Raw genomic sequence first — 13,272 nt, 5'->3', positions numbered from 1 at the left:
TGCTCCTGGCATGCTCTTCTATACTCCTCATTGAACCAGGGTTGATCCCCTGGCTTGTTAGTAATGGTAGTGTGTGAGGGAGGCATGGCGAGGGGGAGAGGGAAGAGCTGGGTGGGTAGGCGTGGTGGGCTGAGGGATGAGGAGAGCGGCAACTACCACTGATGAAAGGTCATCGACCTGAAACATTTACTCTGTTTCTCTCTCCATAGATGCTGCCTGAGTGTTTTCCAGTAATTTCTGTTTTTATTTCAGTTACCACCAGATTTGAGCCACACCAGTGTTTGCTACGAGTGGGAAAAGGGGTCCCTATTCCATGGCCTTATATATAAAAATAACAGAGGTTGTAACCTGTTACTTTACTTTGCTTTGAAGTTATTTGAAGCCAGCCCCAAGTTGACAGGGCCCACGTGACTCTGGCCCAGCCCAAAGTCCACTAGCCCGGAAGATTCTGGAAGACACAGCCTATCCTCGGCCATGTAAACACCATAAATGGCCCCTTATCTTACCTGGGCCGTGCTGGGAGACTCGGGGGCTGGTCCATAGCTCATCTTGCTGAAAATGTCACTGACACTCAGCTTCTGTGTCACAGCACCGTCGGCCATCACAACTCCCGCAGCCAGGGGGACACCTGTCAATCACCCGACCCACTTCCGCCGGAAAAAGGTCAATGGGACTGCCTGCCGAATGGAAACCCTTCCGTCGAATGAAGGTCAAAACGTCCGCCGAGTGAGTTCCTTTCCATATAACGTATATTTAAGATCCCATTTTCGCAACTGTTGATTTTTTTATAGAATTGTTTTTGATACATTTTCACACGTTGGCCGCAGTGAGAGCGAAAGGCGCTGGCAGAAAGCGCTGTGCCTCTGTTTTTTTTGGCTCTTTATTTGCTTTACCGCGGCCCGTTTCTTTTGGGCCGGCGTTTCTCGGGGAGCAGCTTGGGACGTTGCGCATAGCAACGGGACAGAGAAGCAGCAGGTGGGTGCTGCCTGCTCGCTGGGTGCTCTGAGGAGTGGGTGCTGCCTGCTCGCTGGGTGCTCTGAGGAGTGGGTGCTGCCTGCTCGCTGGGTGCTCTGAGGAGTGGGTGCTGCCTGCTCTGAGGAGTGGGTGCTGCCTGCTCGCTGGGTGCTCTGAGGAGTGGGTAGTGGGTGCTCACTGGGTGCTCTGAGGAGTGGGTGCTGCCTGCTCACTGGGTGCTGTAAGGGGCAGGGGGAGCTCAAAAGGCAAAGCTTAATTTAAATGTTCAAAAACAAATCTATCATGACATGCTAAAAATTAAGAAACACCAGTATGCAATGAGTTGGTGGTCTATAAGATTGGTTGGATGTATGTATGTTTGTACCAGCAGATTCCCCTGATGAATTCCTGATCTCAGTCATCGATAAGAGTCACGAAGCTGAACCTTGGTGTTAGGCCTGACTTATCTGGAATAACAAGCAACTTGGACTTAAATGGAATGACTGAGAAGTAATCTTCTAGAAGTATGTGAGGTAAACAATATAGGAAAAGTAGATCTGGAATATTAAAACAGGAGAGAGTAGGATAAGGGGTTCAAATCAATAAAGGCACATTTAAAGCTGATGTCAGGAAATTCATTCTACAAAGATTGATCAGCACATGAACTGGATGTCCTGAGTAGAATAGTAAAGGCAAAAATCGTGGAATTGTTTATGAATCAATTGGAAGTTGTGGTGATGGACTGAGGGGTTTTTCTGGTAGATAAGCTGAGATGGGCCAGTGGTCCTCCTTGTGGTCTTATAGAATCATAGAAGTTTACAACATGGAAACAGGCCCTTCGGCCCAACATGTCCATGTCGCCCAGTTTATACCACTAAGCTAGTCCCAGTTGCCTGGGGAGAAAGAACGGAGGTCGAGCAATTCCCCGTAAAAGAGCACAAAAATCATTCCCATTATTCTAGATGTACACCGTCCAAACCACTCAATTGTAATAGTATTCATAAAACAGCATCAAATCACTGCTGAACAAGTTTAATTATATATTTATGTAGATGTAAAATAAAAGGTGGTTATTTTCTAGTAGCTTCTGTTAACCTTTGGGGAAGGACTTCTCCCCAAGTGGAGGATTTACAAGCAGCTACCAACCAAGAGGCATGTGCCTCTGCAATAGCAATTAGCCTCTAATTGACTTCATATTGTGCCTCTTTGGACCACTTCCCTGCAGGTTGCACTTGAGCAGAGGCCTTGAAGGAACAAATCAGAGTAAGCACAGTAACAACTTAGCAGCTAATCATCACCACAGATTACCCATTAGCAACACCAGCAGGAGATCAGCTAGTTATAGTTGCACTCCCCCGCCCCACTGTTTTGTATTCCGTTGTGCAAAACATAACTTTGAAAAGAAAGGTGAACTACAGCATTATCTCCATCTTTCACCTTTACATAGAGCGTGAGAGATTGCAACCCCTGTTCCATTATTTGAAGGGGCTGCTCCTCAAATTGTGGCTGCACACGATCCTGATCTTTGGCCACCCGGTGTGGAGGGCTGTGGGCAAATCGGAGGACCCTTGTGGGTCTGCTCCTGAGCCTGGCCAAGGTGACCATCCACAGGTCCAGGTTGGATGCGGCCCGTTGGGGGAGATCGCTCTAGCTGCCTGCATCTCGTCTGCGACTTTCTCCGCACCCGGGTGGCCCTGGAGAAGGACCATGCATTGCGTGCCGAAAGACTCGAGGCCTTCCGTGACCGGTGGGCACCGCAGGGACTGGAGTGCGTGATCGATAGGGACAATAATTTTCTTATTTAATTTGATATAAGTTTGCCTTTCCTTTTGTGTGATTTGGGTGTTTATTGTTTGTGGCACCTCTAAAACGGGGACGCTTTTGTTAGTATTCTTTTGGTTGGTGCCCCAGTGTCTCCTTACAGATTCGCTTAGAGAACTACAGCATTTTCGGACTGTCCTGTTATTGTGTTTTTTTTTAAAACATCGACAGCATTCTCTGCCTTCATGCTCAGTCCTTTAGCGATATTGAGAGGTGTACCCGGGCTTTTCACACTCAACAAGTTGGACCATGGCAACAACAACAGATGGAAGCTTGCTTTCGGCTGAGATGAACGAGGAGGATGCTCTGTACGAGCAACTGCTGCTCCAGGTAGGCAGACTGAACCATTTCACCCAGCACCCTGGAGTGCTGGCTCTCAGCCACATATTAAATGGAGTCAACCAAAAATGTTGGAAATTTGCAGTCTGCAGTAGGCATTTGAAAGAGGGTGGAAATGGTTAAATATGCTGTGTCTTTCCAGTATTTTCTGTTTTTGTTTCAGATTTCCACTGTTTCATTTTATTTGAAATCTTGATACCTCCTTCCAAAGCAATTATTGATTTTTTTTTTTAAATTCTATTTCTGGAATTTTACTTATTCCACACAGTATTATAACAATAACTCACCATAAAGAAAAACCAAAAGCCTAGAACTTTGCCAAGTAATGTTATCCTTAAATCAGGTTTATGCTTGCTGATTCACTATAAACTAGATTGTTTTTAAAAACACCCAGATTCCACAGATGCTGCCTGACTTGCTGAGTGCTCCCAGCATTTTCTGTTTTTATTTCAGATGTAAAATCTTGTGCCTTCGACACTTAGCTGAATCTCTTTAACTCTTAATTTTTTTTAAAGTAGAGAAATTACTTTCTGACATTGGATTTAGTTATCACTTTTTTAAAAAAAACATGAAAGTGTAGAGGCTGCTATCATCATTTAAAGATGTCTATAGCATTTTTATCTTATTTGCCAACTGGTTGACACAGTGAGCTAATTTACATTTATATAGCGCCTTTCACAACCTCAGGAAGCCCCAAAGCGCTTTACAGCCAGTGAAGTACTTTTGAAGTGTAGTCACTGTTGTATTGTAGGTAACGTGGCAGCAAATTTGCGCACAGCAAGGTCCCACAAACTGCAATGTGATAATGAGTAGATAAATCTGTGTTTTAGTAATGTTTGGTTGAGGGACAAATGTTGTCAGGACACCCGAGCAAATTCCTCTGCTTTTCTTGGAAATAGTGCCACTGGATCTTTTATGTCCACCTGAGGGGGCAAGTATTCACTGCCGAGATTCACACGTGCATGGTCACTTGTGCGAGATACTGCAAGTGGAACTGTACCCCTGCTGGAGTGACCATCTTCGGGAGAGGAGATTTTGCACACAGGAAAAGGAGCTCTAGGCGAGGAAAGGATGCGTTAAGCTTCGTTGATAGCATTTTATGCAGACTTAAACACGGACATATTTATCCGACACTTGTATTGATGCCTTGTATCCCTTGTTTAATTAAAGACCACTCACAGTTTGTATATTTGAGCCACTGCAGGTTGTGGTTAATATGGTGTACCACGTGCATTTCTCACTGGTTTCCTGTTCCTCCTTAGGCTGCAAGGGAGATGCAGAGCCAACTTCCAACAACACAGGAATCCAAGCAGATCAGACCACAGCCAGGTATGGGATCATACCCACCGTAGTCCACCCAGCGTAGATTTCCACAGAAGTGACAAGTGTTAACCCTTCACTTTCTACTTGATGTTACAGTACTTTCCTTTTCAGAAGTAATAGGCCAATCCATAACTTGGAACTAGTTGCTAGTTTGGGTTGCAAATTCTTTTTAATCTAAGGCACTTCACAGGATACGGTATCAGATAAAATTTGACACCAAGCCACATAAAGAAATGTGAGGACAGGTGACCAAATGCTTGATCAAAGAGGTAGGTTTTAAGGAGCGACTTAGAGGCAGAGATCTTTAGGGAGGGACTTCCAGAGCTGAAGGCACGGCTGCTAAAAGTGGAGTGAAGAAATTCGGGGGGAAAGCACTCTCCTGTTTTTGAATGCTCCTTGTACTTGTGAACCTAATCGACTTGCAAAAATGTCACCCTTTTCACAGGCTTCTGTGTTAAGACAAAAACGAGCAGCAGTGAGAAGGTTTTCATCAACATTTGCAAATCCGATCAGATACCGCCCCCGCCAGACCTCTCTGAGGAAGACTTGGTGGCCCTGCTGGAATCGGAAGATCCTTCCGGATACCGAATTCCCATGAGCCTCGGTGAACCGCATGCAGAAGTTGACAACAGTACGTGTTTGTGTAATGGGGAAGGGAGGAGGTTATTTAAACTGTGCCCTCTCTGCGCTGGCTAGGGGGTGGGGGGGTTGGTGGGGTATTTAATACACCGTCCAGTGTGGCAGTGAACTGTATAGATCGCGAAGGTCCCAGGGTCGATTCTCGGTCTGTGCTGAGTTAGCTGTAAATGTCAAGGAAGGACAGGATTGGACTTGGGATGTAAACCCCCCCCCCCCCCCGCCGTGGAAAACACTGTCTGAGCTCATGTCATCAGGGTAAACACCTGGGCAAGGTGCCAGAGGGCAGCCATTGCCTATGGAACAGAGTTGCATTGCGGATAATTGGAATTGTTTTTTTTTCAGGTGGTAATGGATGCACTGCATATGACATAGTCATCAATTCTAAATTTTATAACAAAATTCAGGTAAGGCTCGATGTGTGTTTATGTTGATCTCACGTGCTTGCTCACAGTGTATGTGGTAGATGGGTACGGTAGTGTAGTGGTTATGCCACTGAACCTGTAATCCAGAGTTCGTGACAATATGTGAATTTGAATTTGTTGTTGTGGCTATTGGTCCTCTGGTCACTGTGGACTGGACTGGCACCAGGAAACATAGCTACGAAGCTGCCAGATTGTCATGAAAACCCAACTGGTTCACTAATGCCCTTCAGAGAAAGGATCCTGCCACCCCTATACAGTCTCTCAGTCTGGCCTACACATGACTCCAGTCCCACACTGTGTGGGAGACACGTAATGCATTCTGAAGTGTCCCAACATGACCATCTCAGGGTAACCAGGGGCGGGCAATAAATGTGGCCCTGTGTTGCCTACATTCTGATAAATAAAAATACTTGTGAAAGGGTTTATTGAGACACAGTGAAGTAACGTTTATGGTGATGAAGTGATTTGTGAGTGCATGTATCTAAATATTTCTGCAGAACAGTTTTCAGAGCATTATTCACACTGCAAAGTGACAAAAACATAAAGAAATAAGGCAATAATTTCATGCTGACCTGGAGCTGCAAATTTATAAGCATCTTCCAAATGCAAACTTCCCTCATCAAAGGGTATTTAAACCCTGATTGACTTCAGGCTCTGTGTACTTGCAGCAATTAGATATTGTGGCCTTAAAGAGACAGGCCTGCTTAAATACAGATGCAACTTAGCAGAGAAACAGTGTCGTTGTGAGGCAGCTTATGATCCAACTTACTGTCAGCAATGCCACAGGACATCAGCTAGCAATTTTGAAAATAGTGTTCGTCAGTGAGTTTTCAAACGATTTCAGGCAAAGGTCTTCATGGCCAACCGGCCTGTTTAACCAGTGCAGCATCTCTTTTAGATGGTACCCAGGACCTTCGCAATGCACTCTATCTGTAACCCTCACCACTACATCCTCACATGCTTTTACTTTGCTGCTTTTTACGATGCGATACTTTGGGAAGTGGTAGGTTTAAGGAGTTCTTTATCATATAACGTATGTATTGTGAAAAGTAAAAGAAAGAACTTATATTTATACAGTGGCTTTCACTACCTCAGGACGTCCCAAAGTGCTTTACAGCCAGTTAAATACTTCTGAAGTGTCATCACTGTTATTTTCAGAAGAGACATTAAACCGAGGCCCCGTCTGTCCTCTCGTGGATGTAGAAGATCCCATGGCACTATTTTGAAGAGCAGGGGAGTTCTCCCTGATGTTCTGGCCAGTATTTATCCCTCAACCAACATCACAAAATCAAATTATCTGGTCATTATCACATTGCTGTTTGTGGGATCTTGCTGTGCGCAAATTGGCTGCTGTAATTCCTACATTACAACTGTGACTACACTTCAAAAGTACTTCATTGGCTGTAAAGCGCTTGGGGCGTCCTGAAGTCGTGAAAGGAGCTATAGAATTGGAAGTCTTTCCCTTTCTTTTTCTTTCTTTCCCTCTGTATTTTATTGTCGATTCGTTTATTTTTTAAACACAGCACAACAAACTCTTCATGGAATTTTTGATGACTGTTGGCTTTGAAGGTCTAGAAAACAAATATAATTTGGAACTCTCCCGAGGTAGGTAGCTAGTATTTTTTTTAAACCTACCCCATCGTTTTTAATTAATATCCCACCCCTTTCTAACCTTGGAGCATTAACATTTCACATGTTGCAGTTTGGTGGGGTGGAGGGTGAAAGAGAGAGAAAGTTGCTCACTTCTATATTCAACGTCAATTTTTGTGAGAGCGGAGCAGATTTTGGGGGGGGAGGGGGGCGCGGAAAGACTTGTTTCTGTTGAAATCGTTACCGGCCACCAGAAAGATGGAAGATTGCCAGTGGTCTATGTTGTAAACTCTAGCAGTGCCCTTGAACCCACTTTGGGGTCTTTCCAACCTGCACCTAATGTCTCTGGATTTGGGTAAGTGGGGTGCATCACTACAGGGAGAGAATCAGCAATCCATATTTGGTGAACGTGTATTCCACCTGTGTGAATATCTCACTATTTTGGTTTGGAGACTCTTAAACATGATGATGGGCTAATCAAAGATAAGATAAGACAAGGAGGACGTATGGGCTGAACCTGAACCTAGATGTTTAAGGCAGTGCCGACTCGATCGCCCATCAGACAGGAGAGACCTTCATTGCCTGTATCTGAACCCAGATTCCAGAGATGAAAGGTCAGTGTTCCCACTGAGTTGCTGAAATTGTTAACAAAAGCTCTTTTTGTACCTTCCCAGAATGGCGAATGCTGAAAAACAGGAAATTTCTGGGATCCATAGCAGAACAGAACATCAGAACAAAATCAAAACCTGTTATCCAGGAACTGGAATCCAGGTAAAGTGATAGAAGAAAGAACTCACATTTATATAGCACCTTTCACAACCTCAGGTTGTATTTGATTCCTTGCACATTGGTGGCACGGTATAATAAAGAGCATGATAGCATCAGAATAATGCAGCACAGAAGGAGGACATTCGGCCCATTGTGCCTCTGGCGGCTCTTTGAAAGAGCTATCCCACTCCCAGTCCCACTCCCCCTGCTGTTTCCTCATAGCCCTGCAGTGCACACAGGAGAATAATCACAGCTACCAGTGGGGTTATGATGGGAGTGTTGTTTCTGGTTGCACGGTGGGTAGACAGCTGCTTGAGCTCTTTGCCTATTCTAAATTTTTCTTGTATAAAAGATTCAAACTAGTGGAAACCGCAGGGTCAAAAACCAGCCTGGTGGCATGAACTCCGCCGTAATCGCTCAACCCATGCCATCCTATTTTATTTTGACAGCACCCCGTCACCAGGAAGCTGCAATAACCCTCTCATATCAGAAGTGGAAAGGTAAGATTACTTCATCTTACTTCAGAGCGGGAGAAGAATAGATGGTAATTGATAGAATGCTGAGCGATCGAGATGCTGATTGTCGGAGCCACAGTCTGCATTCACGCTTGGGACCTGGGCAATGGGTTTATTTTTGCAAAAGGGGCACTAGGGCTGTATACGAGGCATGTGTTATAGGATTGTTAACGTTTTTTCTTTCTCTATTCTGGCAGTACCTGTGTGGAGCCGGAATACACAATTGTGGCTGAACCTGCAGACGATCACCCCAGCTTCCTGGTAGCAGAGATTTCCTTACCGAAAGTGGTTAGTATTAAATTCCCAGACAGCTGCATTTTGAAGGAGGCGGGGCTAGTTTTCTGTCCTTGCAGGGCCACGATTAAGATTTGAGGATAAAGCTATAAAATATTCAAACCAATTTCTGCCAAGCTCTACGTGTGATTGCCTGCGAAATGCCCATTCAGCACAGTACAGAAGTGCTCTGTCTGCTAGCAAAAACACTTGATTCATCCCTGGTTTGTTGCAGCTGATTATTGTGTGTTTACCTGTCTTTGTTAGTAGCATTCACATCTCTGGGACAGAAAGTTCAAATTGATATATTCCCTTGAGTATCATGGATTAAGGGGTGATCTAAATGAGGTGGTTAAGATGATTAAAGGATTTGATAGGGTAGATAGAGAGAAACTATTTCCTCTGGTGGGGGAGTCCAGAACAAGGGGGCATAACCTCAAAATTAGAGCCAGGCCGTTCAGGGGTGATGTCAGGAAGCACTTCGCACACAAAGGGTAGAAGGGTAATGGAAATCTGGAACTCCCCCCCCCCCCCCCCCCCCCCCCCCCCCCCAAAAAAAAAAAGCTGTTGAGGCTGGGGGGGTCAGTTGAAAATGTCAAAACTCAGATTGATAGATTTTTGTTAAGCAAGAGTTTTCAGGGTTATGGAACCAAGGTTCTGGTGTTAAGATACAGATCAGCCATGATCTAATTGAATGGCGGAACAGGTTCGAGGGGCTGAATGGTATACTCCTGTTCCTATGTTCTTTTAAGCTGACATTCCAATACAGTACTGAGGCAGAGGTGCAGTGGTTTGGATGAAACTTTAACTTTAGATTCCATCTGCCTGCACTGGTTCAAGTGGACATTGAAGATCCCAGGAGTTCTCCTGGTGTCCTGGCCAACTTTCCCCTCTCAAGCAACACTACCAAAAACACAGATTCATCTCATTGCTGTCTGTGGGATGTTGCTGGCACATTTGCCTACACTGCTCTATCAAAAAAAATCATTTGTGTGAAGCACTTTGAGAAGTTTGGCATAAGGAGCCAATTAAATGCTGATGGGGCTTTTCTTCTTTAATGCGATTTTTGGTCAAATTTCAGTCTTTGCAGGGTCAGGAAACCTAAATTTCAATGGTTGTTCACTGATAGGCAACCGGGGGCAACTCCACTCCAATTGTTAAACTTCTATATACTCCTTGTTAATACTTTTTGACAACTATTAAAAGTGAAATCTGACCACACAGGCAGTAAAATGGGGGAGGAAGGGGCCCATCTAGGTTTCCAACTCCTGTTTGTCATCCAATGACTCCTAATGAGGGTGAATGTGAATGTCTGGTGAGGACAGAATTGTCTCGTCTGTGATACCCTTCGCTGTCAGATACTTACCAATACTTACTGTTTTAGCTCCTGCGTAAAGAATGCCCACTTAGATACCAGAGGGTAACCAGTTCTCATCCCAGTAAGAGTCAGTGCCTTTAGGAGAGGAAGAGAGAAAATGAAAGAACCCTGCTGATCCCACACTGCCAGTATATGCATCACCGTTTCAAGTTTCTCCTCTTTCTATGTGCTGCAGGATTCAGCAGGATCGTTGCTGCTTGACCTCGGAGAAGACCGGATTGTGTTGTGGGCTCGGCCCGACCTTTATCATCTAGATATTTACATCCCGTATAACATCGTTCAGGAGGAAAGTGGCTCTCAGTTCAACAGGAATACCAGGGTAAGGAGTAGTTGATCTTTCAGGCAGATCGTTAAAGATCCCAGGAGAGACATGAGAAACTTTAGAACTGTTGTCAAAATGTGCCTTTTTTAAACTGGACGCATACAGGAGCCGACACTGACACAAACAAGTATACAGTATTGGATAGGAGGGAATGGTTCCCTTTTACCTGGTGTGTGATGTATAGGTGCTGGCACAGAGACACACACACACAAGTGAATTGTTCCTCTTTATCCAGTGTGTACTGTACATGTACAAGAGCAGACAATGACACACACATGTCATATGGTACCAGACAAGCGTGAACCGTGCATCTTTAGTTGGTGTGTACTGTGGCACTGTGAAAGAAAGTTTTGTAAAAAAGTGGCAGAATATGAGGAGAAAACTCGGATTCAGAAGGGAGCGAGTATATTTGTCTGAAACAAAATGCGGGTTTATTCAATTTCTCTACCGTTTCCTGGCAGGTTCTGACCATAACGATGCCTGTGCAGCCAGCTTAGACCAGGAACACCTCCAGGACCAGTAGGAAGACCTCACGAAGACTGGGTAACAAGGACTTGTACTCTATGCCAGTGTGGACAGTGTCCACACTGCACATTTACTGTGACGCTTTCCATTCCGATGACATGCCTTTCACTTTGAATTTGTTTTTCACTGTCACAATTTTGGGAACTATGTTTAAAAATTATTTTATTAATTTCAGAGTCAAAGTCCATTAATTATTTTTCCCCCACATGGCCGCTGACAACCCTCTGGTATCTTGCCCAAGTTACCACTATTCATGCATATAAGCATTAATGGAGAAAGCTGGCAGGCTGTTTGACTGCAGAGGGCATCACAGCCATGCCCACTGCTGTCCTCCTCAAACATTCTTGTATTCTTTGCAGCAACAGTCACTAGATAATCATTAGGAATTGGAATGCTGGCTGATTACTGCAAACGCACAACAGGCTGACCAGCATTTGATGGAGGAATAAAAGGTGCAGGAAGAGCCCTTCATTAGAGCCCTATGTTTTGATGAAGGATCACATCCAAAACTTTACCTTTACAGATGCTGATTGACCTGTGTGTGTGTGTCCAACATTTTCTGATTTTTTTTTGAATTTAGAGCAGTCACATTTTTATTTTAGAAATTGACCAGTAAGGTATTAAAGAATATTTCACTGCTTGGACATAACATTTCAGGGCCCGTTCTGAAATCAAGTCCAGTGCAACCAAATCCTTCTGATGGAAGTGAAATTGTGAGCGAGTTTGCCATGGTCTGAGTGCAGCAAGTTCTAAGTTCTTGGTTCCATCCATCCCTCTACTAGGCTTTCCTTCTACACCACTCTTGTTTGATGTAAATAAAAATGTTGTTTATCTAAATGGTGCAGTGTGTAAGCATGGGATCACTGTCTTTTAAATGGGCATCTGTTTTAATAGATGCATCTTGCTTTTTGTACTTTAAGAGCTGGCCACAGTTTGCAATTGGATTCCTTCAGTGCAAAGGGCCTAAAGTTTGATCATTTGCCTGAGGTTGGTTGGGGGAGGAAGAGGAACTGATACTCATGGATTGGAGCACAGAAGAACAAATGGAATACTGAAAGAGAATGAACCAAACCTCCTTGCAGTTAGGCGTACCTCGTACCTCCCCAATGTCTGGTTGTATGATGTGGAGATGCCGGTGGTGGACTGGGGTTGACAATTGTAAAACAATTTTACAACACCAAGTTATAGTCCAACGATTTTATTTGAAATCTACAAGCTTTCGGAGGCTTCCTCCTTCCTCAGGTAAATGTCAGGAATGGTTGTAAGTGAGGGATTCAGACACTAAATAGCACCACTGAGAAAAGCAGAGTTACTCATGAGATTCCCAAGCCAGCAGCCTCCGCTGATACGCCAGGTTTATAGAAAGCAGTGCCTCCAATCCCCGCGTGCTGTCTTGAATTCTACCCTTTCAACACGTTGCCCATTGAGCCATGGGAAGGGATTTGCAGATATGGTTTGTCACCAGAGGAAACCAGCGCACTAAAGTTTCAGCATGACCTGAAAGGAGGGATAAAATGGGCCAAAAGTTCCTTCAGAGGGGAAAAGAAGAAAAAAAAACTTTCACCTTGAATTTCAAAGTTGGGAATAGTTTACATGGTAAAACTTGACAGCCAATGAGTTACTTTTGAAGTACTATTACCTAGGCAAATTTGCACACAGCAAATGAAATAAATGACTGGTTAATCTTGATTTGGTGGTGGTTGAGGGAGGAATGTTGGCCATGACAGCAGAACGCCTTGCTCTTCTTGGAATAGCGTCATGGGATCTTTTACGTTCACCTGCACAAGCAGGCAGTGGATCAGTTAACCTCATCCAAATCACGGCATTTCCGACAATGCAGCATGCTCTCACTATTGCACTGAACTGTCAGCCTAGACTTATTGCTGAAGTCCGTGGTGAGCCTTAAACCCATAACCTCTGACTACAAGGCAGGCGAGCAAAGCTTGATACGTACCTGTTTAAAAGTGTAACCAGCATTGTCTGCAGGAAAATGGTTAGAAAGATGAGTGTTAAGAAAGGGATTTGGTAATCCAAGTAAGAATATAGCTCTTTAAAACTTTTTATTTGCAAGTTTTTCAGCACAGGTACAGTGTTCAATGAAGACTAAAAGCACTATTTAATATAAAGATGAGTACAGTCAGCTTGTTAGTAAAAGTGTACAAGTCCAGGGTAAACTCTGACAGTGGACATGTTATGGCATCACACAGTTGCTAGGGTGCCGGTGCCACTTTGCTTCTGGAATGAGGCATCTATCCACGATCAAGAACACACAGCTGTCACCGTTGGACATTTCTGAGGTGTGAGGTTTTTCAGTCACGTGCTGTACACCCCCTCACACCAAATGCAGAAAGGGGTAAAAGCAGAAATTGCATTTGTCACTTGAGCTGTTATTGACTGCCAAGT

General features: G+C 44.3%; 2 protein-coding genes across 4 annotated transcripts in view; one reads left to right on the top strand and one right to left on the bottom strand.

Moving 5' to 3' along the window:
- Positions 1-647, bottom strand: part of aldh16a1 (aldehyde dehydrogenase 16 family, member A1) — a 42,193-nt gene extending 41,546 nt beyond the window's left edge. For both annotated transcript variants that reach the window (XM_067974468.1, XM_067974469.1), the window contains exon 1: positions 507-647. In XM_067974468.1, the coding sequence (XP_067830569.1) occupies positions 507-602 (96 nt within the window). In that variant the 5' untranslated portion in view covers positions 603-647. The remainder of the gene's footprint in view (positions 1-506) is intronic.
- Positions 648-654: 7 nt separating this feature from the next.
- Positions 655-11,706, top strand: pih1d1 (PIH1 domain containing 1). 2 transcript variants are annotated; one of them, XM_067974471.1, is made up of 12 exons: positions 655-726; positions 1,346-1,487; positions 2,947-3,105; positions 4,377-4,443; positions 4,883-5,068; positions 5,419-5,480; positions 7,022-7,103; positions 7,763-7,859; positions 8,306-8,356; positions 8,569-8,659; positions 10,198-10,341; positions 10,806-11,706. In XM_067974471.1, the coding sequence occupies exons 3-12, from the start codon at positions 3,025-3,027 to the stop codon at positions 10,839-10,841; spliced, it is 897 nt and encodes a 298-aa protein (XP_067830572.1). In that variant the 5' UTR covers positions 655-726; positions 1,346-1,487; positions 2,947-3,024; the 3' UTR covers positions 10,842-11,706. The 2 variants fall into 2 exon arrangements, with proteins under 2 accessions (XP_067830572.1, XP_067830571.1); XM_067974470.1 differs by lacking the exon at positions 655-726 and adding an exon at positions 917-975.
- The last annotated feature ends 1,566 nt before the right edge of the window (positions 11,707-13,272 follow it).

The sequence above is a fragment of the Heptranchias perlo genome, chromosome 40, assembly GCF_035084215.1.
Source record: "Heptranchias perlo isolate sHepPer1 chromosome 40, sHepPer1.hap1, whole genome shotgun sequence".
NCBI lineage: Eukaryota > Metazoa > Chordata > Chondrichthyes > Hexanchiformes > Hexanchidae > Heptranchias > Heptranchias perlo.
The sequence above is the reverse complement of the archived record's forward strand: the minus strand, read 5'-3'. Positions and strand labels throughout refer to the sequence as shown.

Bases quoted from the DNA above. Each gene is read 5' to 3' on its own strand.
- pih1d1 (XM_067974471.1), top strand. From the start codon at position 3,025: ATGGCAACAACAACAGATGGAAGCTTGCTTTCGGCTGAGATGAACGAG. The intron at 5,481-7,021 runs GTAAGGCTCGAT...TTTTAAACACAG, and splicing joins AATTTTATAACAAAATTCAG to CACAACAAACTCTTCATGGA. The intron at 7,860-8,305 runs GTAAAGTGATAG...TTATTTTGACAG, and splicing joins ATCCAGGAACTGGAATCCAG to CACCCCGTCACCAGGAAGCT.